The sequence below is a fragment of the Heteronotia binoei genome, chromosome 18 (genome assembly GCF_032191835.1).
Source record: "Heteronotia binoei isolate CCM8104 ecotype False Entrance Well chromosome 18, APGP_CSIRO_Hbin_v1, whole genome shotgun sequence".
NCBI lineage: Eukaryota > Metazoa > Chordata > Lepidosauria > Squamata > Gekkonidae > Heteronotia > Heteronotia binoei.
The window spans coordinates 5029915-5050480 of NC_083240.1; the positions used below are offsets into that span (position 1 = coordinate 5029915).

The 20566-nt window shown below is 46.1% G+C and overlaps 1 protein-coding gene across 2 annotated transcripts in view; it reads left to right on the forward strand.

Annotated features, from left to right (window-relative positions):
- The first annotated feature begins 786 nt into the window (after positions 1 to 786).
- The window catches only part of CASZ1 (castor zinc finger 1), a 141381-nt gene continuing 121601 nt past the window's right edge, over positions 787 to 20566 (forward strand). The window contains exon 1 of one of the 2 annotated variants that reach the window (XM_060258922.1): positions 787 to 890. In XM_060258922.1, coding sequence (XP_060114905.1) covers positions 887 to 890 — 4 coding nt within the window. In that variant the 5' untranslated portion in view covers positions 787 to 886. The remainder of the gene's footprint in view (positions 891 to 20566) is intronic. The other variant, XM_060258924.1, reaches the window with a different exon arrangement.

Here is a 20566-nt window from a genome sequence, read left to right on the forward strand (position 1 = left end):
GGACCAGCCACCCCAATGGTAGGTATGAAATGGAAACAGCAAGCATGTGGCTTGAAAAAGGGGTCCCTGTTCAGCTGTTTCTTCCAAAAGCGTTCAGATTTATTTGAAACAAACATCGGAACCATCCATGGTGTCTCCTTCAAATTTCATATAACATGTAAACTGCCTTGAGAGCCAGTTTGGTGTAGTGTTAAGTGTGCTGACTCTGATCTGGGAGAACCGGGTTTGATTCCCCATTACTCCACTTGCAGCTGCTGGAATGGTCTTGGGTCACCCATAGCTCTCGTATGAGTTGTCCTTGAAAGGGCAGCTGCTGTGAGAGCCCTCTCAGCCCTACCCACCTCACAGGGTGTTTGTTGTAGGGGGAAGGAAGATAAAGGAGATTGTGAGCCACTCTGAGACTCTGAGTGAAAGGCGAAATATAAATCCAATGTCGTCGTCTTCTTATACTGAGTCAGACCCATGGTCTCTCAAGGTCAGTATTGTCTACTCAGACTGGCAGCAGCTCTTCAGGGTCTCAGATGGAGGTCTTTCCCCATCAGCTGCCACCTGAAACTTTTAACTGGAGAGTCCAGGGATTGAACCTGAGGCCTTCTGCATGCAAAGCAGATGCTCTTCTTCTGAGCCGTGGCCCCAGGTGGATCAACAATAAAATACTACAGTACATCAATTTGTAATTTAACAGCAGCCTACTTATGGATGAGAGAAAACAATGCCAATGCCACATGCCAGTCTATATATCCTGCCTCCAGAATTCATCACCCTCCCCTGTTTCCTTTGCTCCTCAGGATGAAGTAACTTCACAGCTTCCAAAAAAACCAACAACTACTACTGAGGAATCAGATTCCTGACCAAGGAAAGGTAGGAGAGACTACCAAGATCACAAATGGGTATGTGCCCCCCATGTGGGTTCTTTTTCTACTTTTCCATGTCTTTTTGGAGATGCTGTTTGCATGCGTATTCGTATTCATGTTTACACTCCCTGGTGACACTCAAACTTACCACAAAGAACCATAGCTGGCAAGTGAGGGGAGAGGGTTAGATATACTGCCTGGTGATTGTTTCTGCTTTGCTAAACATGTAATTGCTGGGTTTTCTGTGACCCTCAGCTCTGTAGGGTCTTGTCCTATGTGACAGAAAAAGATACAGACTAATCTGTATCTCATAAGACAGAAAAAGTACAGGTTTTTATTTATTTTGTTTTACTTAAAACATTTGTATCCTGCCTTTGAGAGCCAGTTTGGTGTCATGGTTAAGTGTGCGGACTCTTATCTGCGAGACCCGGGTTTGATTCCCCACTCCTCCATTTGCAGCTGCTGGAATGGCCTTGGGTTAGCCATAGCTATTGCAGGAGTTGTCCTTGAAAGGGCAGCTGCTGTGAGAGCCCTCTCAGCCCCACCCACCTCACAGGGTGTCTGTTGTGGGGGGAGACGGTATAGAAGATTGTGAGCCGCTCTGAGTCTCTGATGCAGAGAGAAGGGCGGAGTATAAATCTGCAGTCTTCTTCTTCTTCCTGCCCAATTGGGGTTCTCAAAGCTGTGAACAATTAAGAAAATCTTTAAAATCTGCCTTAAAAAGCAATATGGATATGTAAAATCAACAGATAGAAACAGAGGAGAAAGAGAGTGAGTGGCGGAACGCCAGACAAAACAGAAAAGTCTTCACCAGCTGGTGGATTACAATTATCGAGGGGGTTTGAGACTCTCCAGACAGTGCCTGGCTGAGCTGGTATTGGGGACAACCATGTTAAAACTTACAACTTTCATCACAGGTCTCCTGCGTTGCCAGGGTGCACTCTTTTATGGGAAGGAAAGTAGGAAAGTCAATTGAAGAAATATTGTCTGTTATGTCTGTCTCCTGTTCAAGAATTCCACTTGGATCTGCAAGTCTTCTCTTGGAGATTCTGGGTCATCAACATGTTAGGCTTAATGGACTGCCAGCACATGGCAGTGGAAACCCAAACATTTTGCAATTGTCATCTGACAAAATACTGGGCTGCCCCTTTTTCAAGACAATGTAGGCTTTTTCTGAGTGGCCAGTGAAGAATCCCAGGCCAGGTTTTCACAGATAAACCTGTGTTCACTTTGTCCAACTACAGACTCTGTTCCGGGGCGGCGGGGGGATGCAAAGAACCTTTCCATTCAGCCTGATGTTACCTAGTCGCAAGTTTATCACCTCGTCACTGCTTGTGAGAACATAACCTCGGGTCTTGGTGCCTATGAAGATTAGCCAGATGGCACCAAAGATGCCCCCCACCCTGTCTGCTCCATTTTGAGTCAGGTGTTGGCAGAGCGAGGAAGGCCCCTCCTTGAGAGAGCCACTCAGGGGGCCGGGCCCAGCAGTGTCAGAGGTGACCGGTGGAAGGCCAATGTTATGTAAATATTTTCTGCTGAAACATGGCAGGAATGAGCAGGCCATACACATCCATCCATCATTGCCTGGGGCCTCCGTGAGAGCAGGAATTGGGGTGGGAGGGAGGCAGACAGAGGCAGCATGTGCCCCGCTCATAAACTGTTTGTTTTCTTTTTGTCCCTTTGGTTTTTGGGGCGCCCTGCTGGGTGCCCGACTCTTTGCTTTGTCCTCTCAACCTCTCCACCCACCCGCTTGGCCCTTTACGGGATACCCCCCTTCCAGAGTCTCTCCCCAGTTTGCGTTTCGGCTTCTTTTTCTAACTTCAAAGGCTCCCCTTTATTGTCTTGGGATCGGCAGGCAGTGGCCCTGAAACATGATCACAGCCATGCGCGGTGTAGGTCACCCCCTGAGCACCCTGCCTCGAGCGCTCAAAGGAGCAGGCAGATGCTTCCCTTTGCATGCTTCACAACCCTGGTTACAGCTCTTTCCTCCGCCCAAGCAAGGCTCCACTTTCCCTCCCTCCTTCTCTTGCCTCCACACTCCTGCAGCTGTTTCCCTGCTTCAGTTCATCCTGGAGTCTTCCTTCTGCCTTTCCTCCCACTTCAGGTTTACCAAGGTAACAGTTTCTTTGCCCTGTTAGCGCACCATTGTGCTAAACCAGAACTGAAGGAGCCAGTGCTCCAAAATAAACGTGTGGGATTCTGCATCCCCAACACACATACCTTTGAGCCTGCTGGGGGCTGTGGACTGCTTGAAAAACTATGCTAGATTTCAGGGGCTGACCTCCAATTCAAAGGTCATATTCTGTGCATTTCAGATTCCTAGGTGCTGAGCACCCAGGTGGGAACTTAGGAGGAGACTAAGAGACTTTGCAGGAAGAGGAATCCCCCTCCTTCCATGCCCAGGGAAGCTCATCACCAAAATCATCTCCTCCTCCGTTTCTTTTCATGCTTGCACTGAGTCAGCCGCAGCTTTCTAAGAGTGAGGTTGAGGATTCTCCTTTTCTTGCTGAAGAAGTCCCCTCCCTCTCTTTAGATGGCACATTCAAGCTGCGAGTCCAGTGTGGCGTTTGCCTGCATGAACTGCTCATAGTATCTGTGACACCAGTAGGTGTGACTCAGTTCCCCCCCTCCATCCTTGCCCACATCATCTTATGAACTCCTTTTAATATAGTGTTGTTTTGATGGATATTTGACACTGCGAGTTTTGCCGTTTCAAAATGTGCCTGATTTTTAATGAATTATTATCCTATTGTTTGTAGGCAGCCTAGATCTGAAGCACAGGTTGGCTTTATAAGGCACAAATGTGAGGAGCCTCATGGTACTGACCCCCTCTCCCCCATATCATTAAACTTTTACCTCATTTCGTAGTCCTTTAAAGGCTGTGCCTTCTCCAGCGCATCTCTCCCCTGGTTTACCACCCCTCCTCAAATTTGGCAAACCTGGGGAATTTCTCCTTCTCACATCACAAAGCCACACACACACACCTCCTGGGAAATGCGGGGGACAGGCTATTGTGCTACTGGCATTGAAACAGTGCAAGTCTAGTACAGAGAGAAAAATGCAGAGTTTTTATCCTCTGGCAAGGCCCCTTTGGTCTCTGCTCTCTTTCTTCCTTTTTCATCTACTCGGAAGCTTTACTTTACTTCCCTGTCACCCTAATTGATTGCATTAACCTTTCAGCGTATTGGATTTCCCTGGCATCGTGTGGAGAGCACTGTGCAATATGCTTATAATCTGGGCCGTAATGGACAGGGAGCAGTCAACAAGCCCCCTTTGCCAACAGGTCCCACTGACAGATTGGCTTTCAGAGAAGGGGAGAAGGGAGGGCTGGGGCAGGGGAGAGGGAGGGCACCAAAAATCACCATATAAAGCCCCAAGAAAGCAATACATAAGTGCTGTTTAGGCATCTGAAAATTGTTAGGATTAGGACTGAGTTCCAGTTTTATGCAGTAAAGTCTGCTTTAATTTTCAATGGGAATTTTGGCACCTGGGGAAAAATGAAGCTGCCTTCTGCTGAATCACTGGCCCATCACAATCAACAGTGTGTCTACTCAGAGTGGCAGTAGCTCTTCAACTTCTCAGGCAAAGGCCTGGTCTTTTTAACTGGAGATGCAGGAGACTGAATCTGGCATTTTCTGCATGCCAAGCTGATGCTCTGCCATAGAGCTTTAGCCTCACCCCTATTGGCAAATGCATAAAAATCACACATCTAATACTAGAATCAGCAATCACCTGATGAAAGAGACTGGCAGAAAGTTTGGGACCAATCAGAAAACACTCCTCTTTGTATGAGAGGCAGGGCTGATGGCCACTAGGCCCAAAAGGCTTTTTCAGACAGTTGGATGTAGTAACAGAGGAGGTTGTGAGCCGTTAAGTAAACCCTCTCCGTTCAGAAGCACTGTACCTCCAGTTACCACATGGGGACAAACAAAGTGGAAGGCCATTGCCTTCATGCCCTGCTTAATAGTCACCTCATGGCATGAAAACAACTCTGAATCCTCTTCTCAATAAAATGATTTTAAGAGCCTGTTAAACCCAAGCAACCCTTTGCAGGAAACAAACCCAGAATGGCCGCCTGCCACTCTTTGAGCAGGCAAAGCTGGGGAAATGAAACTGAACCCAAAAGGCAGCCAAGTTTTCCTTGATTCCTCCTCCTGTTTTTCATTGGGAGAGGAAACCGCCAGCAGAGAGCACAGACAGCAAGGCCTTCGTTCAGCCCAGTTAAAACTGTGGCTCTGGACAAAAGCACAGGCCTGAAGGTGGGGGTTGCCTAAGGTTGCATTTCCATCTGGAGAGCGCCTGAATGGCTCACGATTGGGATGACCAGAATATTTACTGGCACCAACAGAGAGAGATTTTATTGACAACGTTTTGCAACATAACAGAGCAAATAAAAGTGACTGGACGCCAATATGACGGTAAGTTGATCAAGATGTCCCGTAAATGTTACAGGAATTTTTTTCTTTCTATCTTTCTTCATAACTGCTATTATCTGTTTGAGAATGTAAGTTGCTGGTTCGATTAGCTGCCAGACCTTTGACCCTTGTGCCCCATTTATTCCTTTTAGGAGAGCTGTCTGAAATGGATGTAGAAACCCAAACTGGAGACACTCAATTTGTACAATTTCTGACTAAATTTTTGGGACCAATCAGGGCTTTATTTCATCCGCCTCAAGAATATCAAGAGACCTGTGCTGGCTCAGGCCAGTTGCTCATGTATTCCTACATTTGATTCCACACAAATGCCATGGGGGGGCTACCCTTTGTGCATGGAAGTACAAGCCTGCACCAGTTATTGTCCCCTGCCACTGTTACATAAGAGAAGCCATGTTGGATCAGGCCAGTGGCCCATCCAGTCCAACACTCTGTCACACAGTGGCCAAAAAAACCCAGGTGCCATCAGGAGGTCCATCAGTGGGGCCAGGACAATAGAAGCCCTCCCACTGTGCCCCCCCCAAGCACCCAGAATACAGAGCATTACTGCCCGAGATCTAAGAACATAAGGGAAGCAATGTTGGATCAGGCCAATGACCCATCCAGTCCAACACTCTGTGTTGCACAGCGGCCAAAAAACCCCAGGTGCCATCAGGAGGTCCATCAGTGGGGCCAGGACACTATGCCCCCCAAGCACCAAGAATGCAGAGCATCACTGTGTTCAGCAGCTGGCAATTAGAGGTATGCTGCCTCTAAACATAGAGGTTCCATTTCATTATCATGGCTAATCTGGACCTCTGCTCCTCCCTGAATTTGCCTGATCCCTGTTTCTAAGCCTTCCAAGCTATTGCCCACCACCTCCTCTTACAAGGGGTGAGTTCCATAATTTGTAGAGGCATTTAATCTTACTGAAACTTCCACTGACATCCGAAGCATCACTAAAAACTGTAAGCAGGAACCTCCGAATCCTCGGTGTTAGGCGATTCTGCAGCAGCAATGTTTTAAGCGCTGGAAAAGCAAAACTTTTTCTCAGCAGATCATCCTTGTTAAGGTTGTTGGGGTCTGCCCCCCCCCCCGCCACACACACACAGTTGAGTTGCCAATTGGAAAGGGCGGCAAGGAAATGTTTGAAAGATGGAATACTTTGGAAGGGAGCAATGGTGGAGATGAGATGAGGTTTGGGAAGAGGCGGGGAAGAGAGGGTAGCACCTCTGAACGGAAGAGTAAACAGGCGCTGGGCGGAATTAAGTTAATTGATTGCTCCGCAACAGGCTGAACGCTGTGTCATTCTGTCGCTGTGGCAACAACCCCCCAAAATTGTCAGCCTGTTTGGAGGAAGCGAAGCGAAACATTGTCTAATTTGCGGTGATCCTGGTGTTTGTTTTCTTTCAGAGGAGGATGGGGATCCATTGATCTATTGTTTGTTCAGAAAACTCTTTCTGTTTTTTATAATAATAAGAGGGAAAAATTCAAAGGTGGTTGGAGGCAGGGGGGAAATAATGTTGATTGTTTCCTCAAGTCACCTTGGTTTCGTCACAGGGCCACGGAGGTGAGAAAATAACAGCATTTTGCTTGCTTCATCTCTCTGGTTGGGCGGGGGGGGGGGGGGCAGGGCCGTTTTGCCAGTAGGAAGATACTTCTGCTGTGCTTTATAGAACTACTCTGACTTAGCTAAGCATCAGAAACATCTTACTTACTTGACAAAGATTAAGGGAATAGAATCACTGGATAAAAAAAGAGAGGAAATTACCAAAAAAAATAATGGCCTTTTTCTTTAAGTCCCATTTCTCATTTTCCCTTCTCTTCTTACTTTATAATATATTTGGTTTACTTATTTAGTTAGTAACTCTCTATTGTTTTCCAAAAAGAGTGGGAATTTTATAGTTTCCCTGTTGTTGCTGCTGCAGCTGCTGAAACTGTGCCCTGCATATTGTTATATCATTACAACAATCTGTAAATTAGATTCTATGAATTCCTAGCTTTAATTTTTTCAAAAAGGAAGTCTCTGGCTCTTTTTGTTACAGAGATATAAGGAGAAAGGCAGTGAAAAAGGCTAGAAACTTAATTTTTCAGAGGAAAAGTCTGAGGAAATTCAGAGAACCGAATACACTGATTTGTGATGATGAGGTTTGCTTGCTAATTTACAAAGCAGAAAAGCTCTGCCAAGGCAGGAAAGCGGGGGGGGGGGGAGAAATGTCCACCATGGGGCAGGGGCAGAGAAGATGACTGCTGTGTAGGTAGAACTGGGAAAATCTGAACTTTCCCTCCCATTCTGTCAGCCATCGAAGCTTTGCCACAGACCTTTCCCCAAACTCTGTAGCAAAGCAGGTTTGGAAAAGATAAGAGGGAAACCTGGGAGGTGCATGAATGCAGGACCGACCGTGCTTTGGAGAAGCAGGGGAAAAACACTCCGCAGTGGCATCTAAGCTCAGGCCAGCAATAGTCTGCCAAGTGCCATGAAAGAGTAGCATAGAATAGAAGATTAAAGCATGCAGGGGGTGGGGAACAGAGACAGCCTTTCCCCCTGTGGGGTCTCTTGCATGGGATATCCAGACATTACATATGAAGCTGCCTCATACCAAGCAGCGGTGCACCTAGCTCAGTATTGTGTCTCTGACTGACAGGGGCTCTCCCAGGTCAAGACAGAGAAAGATCTTTCCTGCCTCTGTCAATACTCCCTCTAAGCTGTGGGGTCTTGTGAGCAAAGAATACTTCTTGAGCTATTGACATTGTGAGCTACTGCATAGGCTAGTTTGCTCTGGTGCCATTTTTCCTGAGCTAAGACAAAAATGTGTGAGCTGGAGGCTAAAAACTGTGAGGTAGCTCACACTAACTCAGCTTAGAGGGAACACTGGTCTCTGTGATCCTTGAACCAGAGGGGCCGGATCTCAGACATTCTGCTTGCAAAGCAGATGTTCTATTGCTGAACCCCTTTTTAAAACACAACAGGTTCCCTCTCCCAGCACCAAGATGCGCCCTAATTGGAGAAAGCTTCTCCTGTTGAATATCCATCTCTCCAGTCACTGTTAAAGGTACATTTCTTAAAGGTGGTCGACCTGCAATTCAGTGACAGTTTATTTAGTAGCTTATATTCCTCCTCTCCCATGCCAATAGGCATCCTAGCCAGATGTGGCAGTGATGATAGTGGTGTGAAGTGCTATCAGCTGACAGCTGACATATGGTGAACCTGTAGGGCTTTCAAGGGAAGAGGCTTTCAAGGGAAGAGGTGGATTGCCATTGCCTTTCTCTTTGTAGCCATCCTGGACTTCCTTGGCCATTTCCCATCCAAGTACTGACCAGGGCGCAGCCTGCTGAGATCTGAGGAGATGGTGGTAGCCTGGGCCATCCAGGTCAGGGCAGATTAACGGAGATGGTTTGCTGTTGCCTGTCTCTGCATAGCAACCCTGGATTTCCTTGGTGGTCTCCCGTCCAAGCACTAACCAGGTATGACCCTGCTTAGCTTCGGAGATCTGATGGGAATGAGCTATCCAAATGTAGCACCTTCTATTCACATATTCAAACATAATAAATGCATAACACGTAGAATGGTAAGTGAGTCCTCTGGAGGGATGAGGACAGGCTGGTTCAGGAGTGGGAACTGTTTCCATGAGCAGAGCTCTCATTTTTTAATCAAGCAGAGCAGCCTTGTGGTGAGCCAATCAGAAGCCAGGGTGAAATACAAACAGCAGCTCCTCCCGAGTTGTGTGTAACAAGACCTTGGAAGAACGGCTGCCCCAGGCTGCTTTTCCTCTTCCTTTCTGCCCTGTTGCTATCAAGCTGCTCCCAAGTTGTCTCACTTGTATAGAAGCAAATGCATTTAGAATGTGCGTTCTTTACACTCCCTGTATTTTTTGGCTTCACACTGAAGCTGCCTTATACTGAGTCAGACTCTTGGTCTGTCACAATCAGCATTGCCTACTCAGACTGGCAGTGGCTCACCAGGGTCTCAGGCGGAGGTCTTTCAAATGGAGATGCCAGGGATTGAGCCTGGGACCTCAGGCATGCCATGCAAAGCAGAGGCTCTTCCAGTGAGCCACAGCCCTCCTTCCTAACAGCTCAGAATGAAGGATGTTTTTGCTTATACCAAGACGGAGAGACAGGGGCTTCACTAGGCCCCCACCTGGCGAAAGTCTAGCAGACAGCACTCAGAGTTGGTCTCAGATCTCCCATGTCGTGCTTTATCTGGTGAGCCTCAGCAGCATGGAAAATGCCCACTTTGCCATTGATTCCATATGGCTCATTCCCAGTGTCTTGCACCCATCTTCAGTGCCCATGCTGGCTGTTTGGAGTACATTTCCAAGATGAGTAAGCTTCTGCCTGGAGCAAAGTGTCTTGGTGCCCATTGGTTGGAGAGGAGCATCATTCAGGAAGAGGGGATGGCCCATTTGACTTCTGTGTTCACTACTCTTTATTTTCCCTTCTGATGATATTTCCTTTTTCATCTCTTCCCTTTCTGTCTGTCCTGCCTTCTTTCTCTATCATTATCTGTCACTTTATATATATATATTTGCCTTATTATTCTCTGCACATACTCCCCAGCAGGTTTTTGGGAACTTCAACAGCCACCGATTCAAAACATCTTCTCCATTCCCTGTGCATTCCATGCATTCTATAAGCTGAGTCTCTTTTGAACGTATCAGTATGTATTCTCTATGTAGGGAGTTTATTTTGCAGCTTTTTATGTTGATCGTATTGTATCTACTTCTTGAACTTTGCCTGTCTGAATCTGATCCTAGGATAATAGTATAGATGTGATTATAGGTTTTTGTCTGGGGGGGAAGGGGGATTTTAAAAATTTAAAGAGTTAAGATTTTGTGAATATTTGACTGCACTTGTTGTATATTGTTGGCTTTTTAAAGTTTAATTTTAAAAAAGAGAATGAAAAGAATCCCATAGTCTCCCCGATTCTGTCATCCATCCACACCCATGCTGTTTTGGATAGTGTGGGCATTGCTGTGGGTGTGTATCCTACAGTTCCCTGTGTTTATTTCTGTGGGTATGTGTGTGTGTGTGTGTGTGAGAGAGAGAGGGAGGGAGGGAGGGAGAGAGAGATTTGATTGGCAGATTTGCCAGTAGAAACGAGGTGGTTATTGGCGTCAGGAAAAGCTAAATAGCCCAGTAACTGGTATGAAGGTGAATTCATGGTCTGGTGAGCACGGAAAATACGAGAGTTCTCTAGACAGGCAGAGTGTGGAGCGGGAAATAACAGTGCTGAAGCTCCAGAGAAAGCTGGGCAGCCAAGGGCAGGGCATGGGGACACCAGCACCTGCTAGGGAATGGGCGAGAAAGGCGGGGCATCTGCCAGCAGTCTGGTGTAGACCTGGACATCCCCAGAACCTCAAAAAGAACCAGTAGTTTGTTGCTACGACTCATGGTGCTGGATAATAGCCTGGAAGTATCTCCCCGTCCTTCCTTTCCCCTTTATTCCCCTTCCTTTTGCCGAATGTTTCCAAGAGCTTCAGTCATGAAAATAGAACAAACAAACTGAGCAACTAGTTGCAGATATTACACCTACACAGATTTAATCTTGCAGGGGGAAAATAGAATACCTTTGTGCATGAAGTGGAGCACGAGAGTTTATTTGGCTTAAAGCACGTGGATTGCACAGGTCCTTGCGGTGAAGTCAAGCTCCCGGGGAGTATTTCCTACCTGATGACAGACTCTGCTTTTTCTGCAAGAGGATTGGATTGATGTAGAGAAACAAGTCACCCACAAAAGCAGTTTTTAATTGGCAGGCATGAGTCTGATTTGCAGACTTCCTTGCAGTTCCTAGAGATGGAGCTGGGGTTTTTTTGTTGTTGTTGTTGTTGTTGTTTTTCCTGGGGTGGGCAGCTCCAGAGTGACCTGTGAGTGGTTGGTGCAGACCTGTGAGTGGTTGGTGGTAAAGGGAGAGAGGTCACTTGTAGGATAAAAACAGCACCACCGACGTTATAGTGACCAAATAACTAAGAACGTATTGAAACAAAATCATGCAAATATGCTCAATAGAAGATTAAATAGCAATAACAATTCCCCAAAAGTTTCACAGTTCCATCAAAGGAGTCTCAATGAACAGGTCGACTTGATTCTCCCTGCTTCAGATCCTCTTCTAGCACAGGGGGCTCCAACTACACATCTCCACCAAAGGCAAAAGCGCAGAAAAAATATCAAAGTGTTTCTGATGCATCGATAAGTTGCAAAAAGCTGCAAAACTCACAAGATTCTTTTTCAGGGCGTCCAAAGACTGCACATAGAATCCCCAATGGACAAATGGGACAGAAAGTCTCCAGGAAGATTTAAAAAAGGCCTTGAGCCTTTTGGAGTTTAGAATCAAGTCAACCTGTTCATTGAGACTCCTTTGATGGAACTGTGAAACTTTTGGGGAATTGTTATTGCTATTTAGTCTTCTATTGCGGGGTGACATGATAGAGGTTTACAAGATAATGCATGGGATGGAGAAAGTAGAGAAAGAAGTACTTTTCTCCCTTTCTCACAATACAAGAACTCGTGGGCATTCGATGAAATTGCTGAGCAGACAGGTTAAAACGGATAAAAGGAAGTCCTTCTTCACCCAAAGGGTGATTAACATGTGGAATTCACTGCCACAGGAGGTGGTGGCGGCCACAAGTATAGCCACCTTCAAGAGGGGTTTAGATAAAACTATGGAGCACAGGTCCATCAGTGGCTATTAGCCACAGTGTATGTGTGTATATAAATTTTTTTGCCACTGTGTGACACAGAGTGTTGGACTTGATGGGCCGTTGGCCTGATCCAACATGGCTTCTCTTATGTTCTTATTGAACATATTTGTATGATTTTGTTTCAATACGTTCTTAGTTATTTGGTCACTGTAACTTTGGTTGTGCTGTTTTTGTCCTGTGTGGGAAGGAGTCCTTTCAAAGAGCAGGGCAAGGAGAGCTCCCTTCCTAAATGCTGCCCTTAGAGCACAGAGAGGCCGAGAAATATTGACTGGCCCAGACTCAAGACCCTGCATGTTCTACTTCAACCGGATCCACAGAAAATGAAGGAAAATGTGTAGGTATGATTACTTGGCAGTTAGCTGGAGGACTCCTCTGAGTAGCAGGGTTTGGCCTCAGCAGTGCCTTCAAGCAATTCTGTCTCAAGCATTTCTGGTTATAATTCCTCTGAATTGATTCTGGTGAATTCTGTAATAGCCTTCCATCACTTCTTATTGACACAGCAAGAAGACAGTGCTATGCCCAGCTGGGAGAAGCTCAAGACTACTCAGAGGAAGAAATACATCTTTTTTTTTTTTTCTTGGGGGTGGGGTGGAGAAATGGAGCTTACATTCTTCCCCAAACTAGGGAAATTTAAAAGTTCATACTGGTTTTTGAGTGGCAGATGCTTTTTGTCTTTCCCAAAAGGGATATGGATGGATGTGTGGCCAGGCTGTAAAGAATTCCACAGTGCCAGCATCACATTCCAGGGTGAGATGGCAACCTAGGTGCGTTGCTGGGCCGGTGCCGACTTCCTATGCAATCCATAGCAGAGGCGGGAGCACCAGCCAGCCAACCAGAATCCTCTCTTGTTCTCTCATCTTCTAGCTCTGTGCTTTTTCTGACTCATTTATTTATTAATTCCCCCCTCCCTTCCCTGGCATTACAGGGGAGAAGAGGAAGAAAAGTAGGAATGAGAAAAGGATTTAGTAACAATCCTGCAAATTGCAAAACTTTCATCCTTTGAATAATGTTTCGCAGAAACTGATGGGCGATAAAGGGGGAGCCAGAGCCCAGCCAAGAATCCGGCTCAGCCAGTTTCCCTTATTTATTAAAGAAAAAAGCTTAGATAATTAACTTTTTTGTTTTGTTTGCGGGCAACTCCCCAGACTGGCAACTCCAGGGCGCCTGGCAAATGAAGCTTGGTATCAGCTCTGCCAGAGTGGCACAGCAAGCAGGATTCTGTGCCCAGCGATTGCCTCGAAACTGACGCAAAAAATCCATCCAAGTTTGTCAGTTTCAGGAGGCGTTTCCCCCCCCCCCCAAAAAAAATTATTTCCTAGTTCATGGCCATAGCAAGGCAGAGGCCTTTGGGAGTTCTTTACATCAGAACAGGTGCTTTCAGTCCCCCACCACCACCACTTTTGGCATTACGAGGCCAGTCAACCACATAGCATAACTTGGGCTGTGTTCATAATCTAATAAGTAAGCAGGGTCTATAGGGGTCTTGGTCTGTATCTTCTTTGCTGCTAATGGCTTTTGAGAGGAATTCACGGTATTCTTTTCTAGACAGGAAGTAATCCCTTGCTGTAGGCAGGTATCCTGAGTAGGGTAGGGGGTGGAGGTTTATTTGCTTTGGCCCTGGTTGGCACCTGATGAACAGATGTGTGGGTGGAGCCCATATTGCACATGACTACTATGGTGATCCCTGCCGGTCTAGATGGACTCGCTTGATTCAGCTTCAGTGGCTTAGCAACAGTCCTTCCAAACCAACGGCAGTGGTTCCAGGTGCCATACTGTTGGCATCTCCTGCTTTTCTTGCTGACTTCCAGCTTGAGGTGACTGTTCCTCTTAGAAGAGGCATTGTTTCCCGAATTCTTCTGCTTTGCACATTTGTAGTACAATTCAGTGGAGCCAAAAAGAAAAACTGGAGAGGTAGGAGGACAGTTCAGGCAGCAGGTTATCCCCAAGCAGGGCGACATTCTCATGAGTAAATTTACTTGTGAGTATGACTTCCATTCGAAGCAGTCGGTTTAATAGAAGACAGTGTTTGTCACACAATACTGTAGGATGGACTGGAAAAAGCCTTACGCTGTTTGAATTTAAGTGGGTCTGGCCCCAACAAATGGGAGATAATGAGGGAACTCTATGGAAGCAGTTCTTGGGCGTGCGGGGGGGAAGGATAGCAGAAATATCATGGAAGAGAGACACAAGTGGACTAACGTTCAGCCAGGAATGGCAGGAAACTTACCATATTTGCTCAAAAGAAAGATGACCCTGAATGCAAGACAACCCCCTTCAAATGTTAGAGGTATGAATGTCAGTGCTGTCAAGTCTCAACTGACTTTCAAGCAGAGGTGGTTTCCCATTGCCTTCCCTTGCAGAGTCGCCCTTGGTGGTTTCCCATCCAAGTCCTGATTCTACTTAGCTTCCAAAATCTGACGGGCTGTACTGTGCTGCCTTCCTTCCCAAAAACATTATTCATACACAAATTTCTTATTAGATGTAAATATAAATAAATAAAAACTGTAACTTGCATGCAAATATAACACAGCCCCTTCTTTTTTTTATGAGATACCTGAAGAAGAAAAACAACCCGAGTCTTATATTTGACTAAATACAGTAGTGAGAAAGAGTGCTTCTCCAATGAGGCACTAACTCTTCCTCAGGCAAAACCTAGACTGCTGATCTGAGAACCCCTCTTCAGATTCAGAAGCTGTGAGACAATGTGTCCCCAGACATGTCCTGCAAAAAACAGCTGGTGCGGACCTGATATGCCCAAACTGCAGGCTCACAGCAGAAAAGAAACCTGAGGAACATTGCTGAGGTACAACAGCATTAAGGTTGAGGCAATTTGCTAGCAGCAGAGCAGACTTCCATTCATTCATTCATTCATTCATTCATTCAGTCTTAATAATAATAATAATAATATATTTTTTAATTTATATCCCGCCCTCCCCACCAAAGCAGGCTCAGGGTGGCTTCAAGTCATCAAGTCATAGCTGACTTATGGCAACCCCGAGAGATTTTCACGGCAAGAGACATTCAGAGGTGGTTTGCCATTGCCTGCCTTTGTGCAGTGACCCTGGTACTCCTTGGTGGTCTCCCATCCAAGTACTCTAACCAGGGCCAACCTTGCTTAAATTCCAAGATCTGATGAGATCAGGCTAGCCACGGCTATCCAGGTCAGGTCAAACTCCCCATTAGCATGGTGGTTTCCCATTGAGCTAGAATTTGGAAACTCAAGAAAGCAGTGTGAGATTTCTGCTGGTCTCTCCAGCCCTGAGGAGCTCCAGCACCAAACGTGGCAAGTGGCTGGAACAGAGGCAGAGAGAATTTCCCTTGACAAATGCTGCTCTGTGGCATTTTGCAACTAGGCTTGGACTGCCTGCACTTCCCTCCTCTGACCAGCACCCTCTGTGCTGGTGTGGGAAGCAGGAAACTGGAGTCCAACCCACCAGGCATTAATTGATTTTCCTTTTCTTTAAGCTAACATTATTCTGAGGTGGGATGACCAGTCTCAGGAGCTCCTCTTCACTGTTTCACCAACATAACCCCTACCATTGTCTCTCCTTTCACACCCTGTGCTCCATCACCTGTTTTGTTCACCTGTGCAATAGAGACCGAGAAGGGCATTTTTCAAGGTTTTTGTGGTAATTCCCCCCTCTTTTTTTTATTTGAAGCATAAGGATGTGTCATTTTTTTTTGTTTCAATTTAGCATTGGAGAATTTTATAATTTAGTAATTAAAATCTCTGATAGGCTTTAGAAATTGCAGCTAATTGAATTTAATGGGAAGATGATTTTCAATTTTATTTGATTACCCGGACCCCTGGCATTGGTATTTATGGGAAAAAAATGGGAAATGTGCAGTGTGGGCTAAGATGGCATAATTGAATTAGGGCTAATCGGATTTCTTCGTCATGAATTTCACTATAATTTTCCTATAATTTTCCATTAGATATCTAGTTTACAAATATTCACAAAGAAATGAAGCTCTTTCGGAATGGAGATTGCTGGCTAACAGGATTATGAAGACGATTGCACGGCACTGCCAGTCCAGGCTCCTTCAATAATGCAATCGCTGCGTCTGCCTCACACTTCTCCCCCCATCTCCTCCTGCCGCCTCTTCCTTCCCATTGGGAGGAACTCTGGTGCTCTCCCCCCCCCCTTCTGATTTTTTCCACGACCCCCTGCCATTCACACATGCTTTTTGCTTCTCGTGTTGTTTGTGTTGGATCTTGAAGCGATTTAGCCACCAGGACACCTGAGTGGTACAGAATGGCATTCTCCGAATTCTCCCGGGAATGAGCAGAATCGCTTTCCCTCCTTGCTCAGAATCACCTAATTTTTGTCGGGGGGGGGGGGTGTTCTGTGAATTCAGCTAGTTGTGGTACCATTTTTAATATCTTCTCTGAACAAGTGAGTTAGAAAAAGAATGATACAAAGAATTGAATTCACTGTAGCAACCTTGGCCAGGCTTCACAGTTCTGAAGACAAAGGGAGGGGAAGGCAGAACTTCCGAGAGACCTCATCCCCTCTCTTTGTTCTGAGAAATAAACCACTGGCAAGTGAATGGCAGGAGTGTCTCACTAGTGTGGCTTGCTAAGGGCTAGTAAGGGCACCTAAGCCCAGGAAAGCTAGTATGCTCAGCTACACAGCTCATTGGGCAGATGGTTATCTCTGATCCTAACTTGAGACGAACCACCACTTAGAGTGCCTTTGGGGAAACACATGATGCCAGTGTTATAAATAACTTTGCTTGCTCATTTGGTGCATTTAAAGACCGCCTTTTGATTGTATCTTTGGAATACAACTTAAAACCAAATGACACGGAATCAAAAAATCATGAAAACCATAAATGCTTGGTTTAATATCAGTGCTAACCATAGCAATCCTGCAGTCTAGCAAGTGTTTCGTTAAACCAGTCCAGTAAACACTCCAGGAAGAAGGAGGAGGAGATTGGATTTATACCCCACCCTGCACTCAGAGTGGCTTACAAACTCCTTGCCTTCCTCTCCCCACAGCAGACACCCCGTGGGGTAGGTGGGGCTGAGAGAGCTTTGAGAGAACTGCTCTTGAGAGAACAGCTCTGACAGAGTGATGGCTGGCCCAAGGTCACTCCAGCAGTTGCATGTGCAGGAATCCATACATTTCACCACTACACCAAACTGGCTCTCTGTTGGTCTTACTCTCAACTCCTCGAAGAACAAAATCTGCAGATGGGGGGCAGCAGTAGAAAAGCCCCCCCCCCAAGGTCTGGCCAACTGAACTTCAGTCAAGCCTGGTTCCTTAAAGAGGGTACCTGAAATCTCAAATCCTGAGCTCTGGACAGTTCCTTAGACATTAAATTGGAGGATAGTTGCCCTTCTGGATGTATCCCGGATGTATTCTCCATCTTTCATAATGTTGTGGGAGCTAGCGTAGTATAGTGGCTCATATGCAGTCCCACATGGGAATGATGCACCCACAGTTCCCACTGACCTGCACACATGCAGTTGCCGTGTGAAACTGCATAGGTTACCATTTGATGAACAGCAATTACAGTTTTAGAATGTTGCACTTGGACCCTTGAGGTGAGTGCATGTCTTTGTTAAGTTCCATCAAATTACTTCCAACTTGACCCATGAGACCTGGGTTCAAATCCTTACTTCTCTGTGAAGCTCATTGTCAATGCAGTCCCAAGCAGAGTTATACTCTTCTCTGTTCATTTAAGTTAGTGGACTTTGAAGGCAGTGACTCTGTTTAGAACTGTTCTGTGGTTGGCCTTGGCCTCCCTCTCAGCATCACTCCCTCTCAGAATTGTGTTAAGCAGCAGGTACCCCAGCTGAGCTTCCGAGGTGCATGCATCACCCAAGTATCTGAGATGCACCACCTTGCAAGCACATTTTGCCGACTGTTAGTACCATTTGCTCAAAAATGCACGCCCAGATCCCTTTCCTTGTGCAACCTGCTTTCCATATGCACACGTTAACATTTTTCAGGCCATCATTTCCATTCTGCTTTGGATAGACCCAAGGGAGAGTCTTTCCAGAAGCTTGAAAATAGTTTGCTCTAATGTTCCTTTGCCTGGAGACATACATTGCTCATGGTCCCTCACCTTTTGTTGTGAAGTAGTTGGGCCATAAAGAACCTCTCCTTTGGCAGTCCAATCTCGGAGCCCTTTTAGGTCTTTCTTTCCTTGCTCCCTTTCCAGATTCTGAGAGGGGCTTGTAGACCAGTGGTAAAATCTGCTCTTTTGCATTCCTGAGGTCCAGTTCTTCGTGTCCCTCTCACAGATCACAGAGGATGAAAAAAAAATACCTTCAGAAAAATACAAGGTGATAATACCCAGAAACATGGTAAAGTGTACCGGTAGAAGCACACAAGACTCAGGACCTTTATTTCTGACAAAATGGGGAGAGGGCAGGTCTGTGTTTTGAGGCTGGGCCTTCACTAGCCTAAAGAAAGCCAACAGGATGCAAAGTAGGGTCCCCAGAAACAAGGAGTAAACGGCATTCAGCAGAGCCAGCATTCAGTGACCTGGGGTTCCCCGCCTCCAGGTAGTGGCTGGAGATCTCCTATGATTACAGCTGATCTCCAGGCGACAGAGATCTGTTCCTTTGGAGAAAATGACTGTGTTGGAAGGTGGATTCTATGGCATTATGCCTTTCTGAAGTCTCTCCCCTCTTCAATCCTCATCCTTCCCAGACTCCACCCTCTGCCCCAGTCTCCAGGAATTTTTGAACCTGATGCTGGCTGTGTCCATACCACAGAGGTCAATTCACCCAGAGAAAATGGCTGCTTTGGAGGATAAACCATATGCCATCACATCCCAACTCTGGCTTCTAGTATCCTGACCCCACTGATGGACTTCCTAGTGGCACCTGGAGTTTTTTGGCCACTGTGTGACACAGAGTGTTGGACTGGATGGGCCACTGGCCTGATCCAACAAGGCTTCTCTTATGTGACACAGAGTGTTGGACTGGATGGGCCACTGGCCTGATCCAACAAGGCTTCTCTTATGTGACACAGAGTGTTGGACTGGATGGGCCACTGGCCTGATCCAACAAGGCTTCTCTTATGTTCTTAACCCTGGATATCCCATTGTCTCTAGCATAGGCACTGTCACTGTAGGAGTATCAGAATATAGGGACTCCATCCTGAAACCATATGTTATTAATATCCCCCAGCTATGTCTATGATACCACAGCCTTTTTGAGAAAACTGTAGTCCATCAACCATCTCTCAGAAAACAGCATTCTAGCCACCATGGATGTTGAGTGTCTGTATACCAACAGTCCCCATCAGGATGGACTACGAGTCATTAGAAACATCATCTCTGACAACACCACAGTAGATCTTGCCACTGAACTCTCCATGTTTGTTGTCACATGTTTGAGGCCTGGTGAGAACTTGTACCTCCAAATCAATGGCACAGCCAAGGACACCTGCATGACTCCACAGTATGCCAACATTTCCATAGAACAGCATTTTCTGAACTCCTACCCACTGGCACCTCTCCTTTCCTTGAAATTCCTTGATGACATTTTTATTGTCTGGGCCCATGGCAAAGAAGCCCTCAAGAGATTTCACCAGGCTTTCCACAGCTTCCACCCCCACCATCAATCTAACTATGAATTATCTACACAAGAAATAAACTTCCTGGATACCACAGTACGGATACACGAGGGACACATAAGTACCACATTATATCGGAAACCGACAGATTGGCAAACATATCTACATGCCTCCAACTACCACCCCGACCACATCCAAACAATCCTTTGTGTATAGCTGAGCCCTACGCTATGTCACATCTGCTCCAACCCTTCAGATAGAGATTCTCACTTGAAGAATCTGCAACAGGCATTTTTGCAACAACACTACCCACCGAGTGTGGTGAGAAAGATGGTTGGAAAAGCCAGAATGACACCCAGGGACAGCTTGCTGCATGACAAGTCCAAAGGAAATGACAACAGAACACCACTGGTGGTCACCTACAGCTCACAAGTCAAGCCAGTTCAGCGCATTTTTTATTACCTACAACCCATGCTGGACAGTGACACTTCTCTCATACAGGCCGACCTTTTTGTGCTTACAGCCAGCCTGTTAACCTAAAACAACTTCTCACTTGCAATGATAAGCTGCTTAACAGTCGCATTGGTACCAAGGCCTGCAGCAAACCAGGACACCAACTTTACTGTTATATAGATCCTAGCAACACCATCAGTGGGCCCAGCAACATCAACCGGACCATCTGAGGTTCCTACTGCTGCTCATCCTCTTAATTTTAGTTTATGCCATCACTTGTCACCAATGCCTTTCCACTCTCTAATTGGACAAACAGGCCAGTCCTTTTGACAAAGATTTAATGGACATAAGTCTGACATCAGAAACCACAACATTCAAAAACCAGTGGGGGAACTTTTTAACCTTCCAGGACATTCAGTTGCTGACCTAAAAGTAGCAGTTTCCTTACAAAGCAATTTCAAAGGGAGATTAGAAAGAGAGACTACTGAACTTGCAGTTGATAACAAAGCTCAAGACTGTGCATCCACTTAGACTGAATCAAGACCTAGATTTCCTAACTTAGAGGGAGCCAGTTTGGTGTAATGGTTAAGTGAGCGGACTCTTATCTGGGA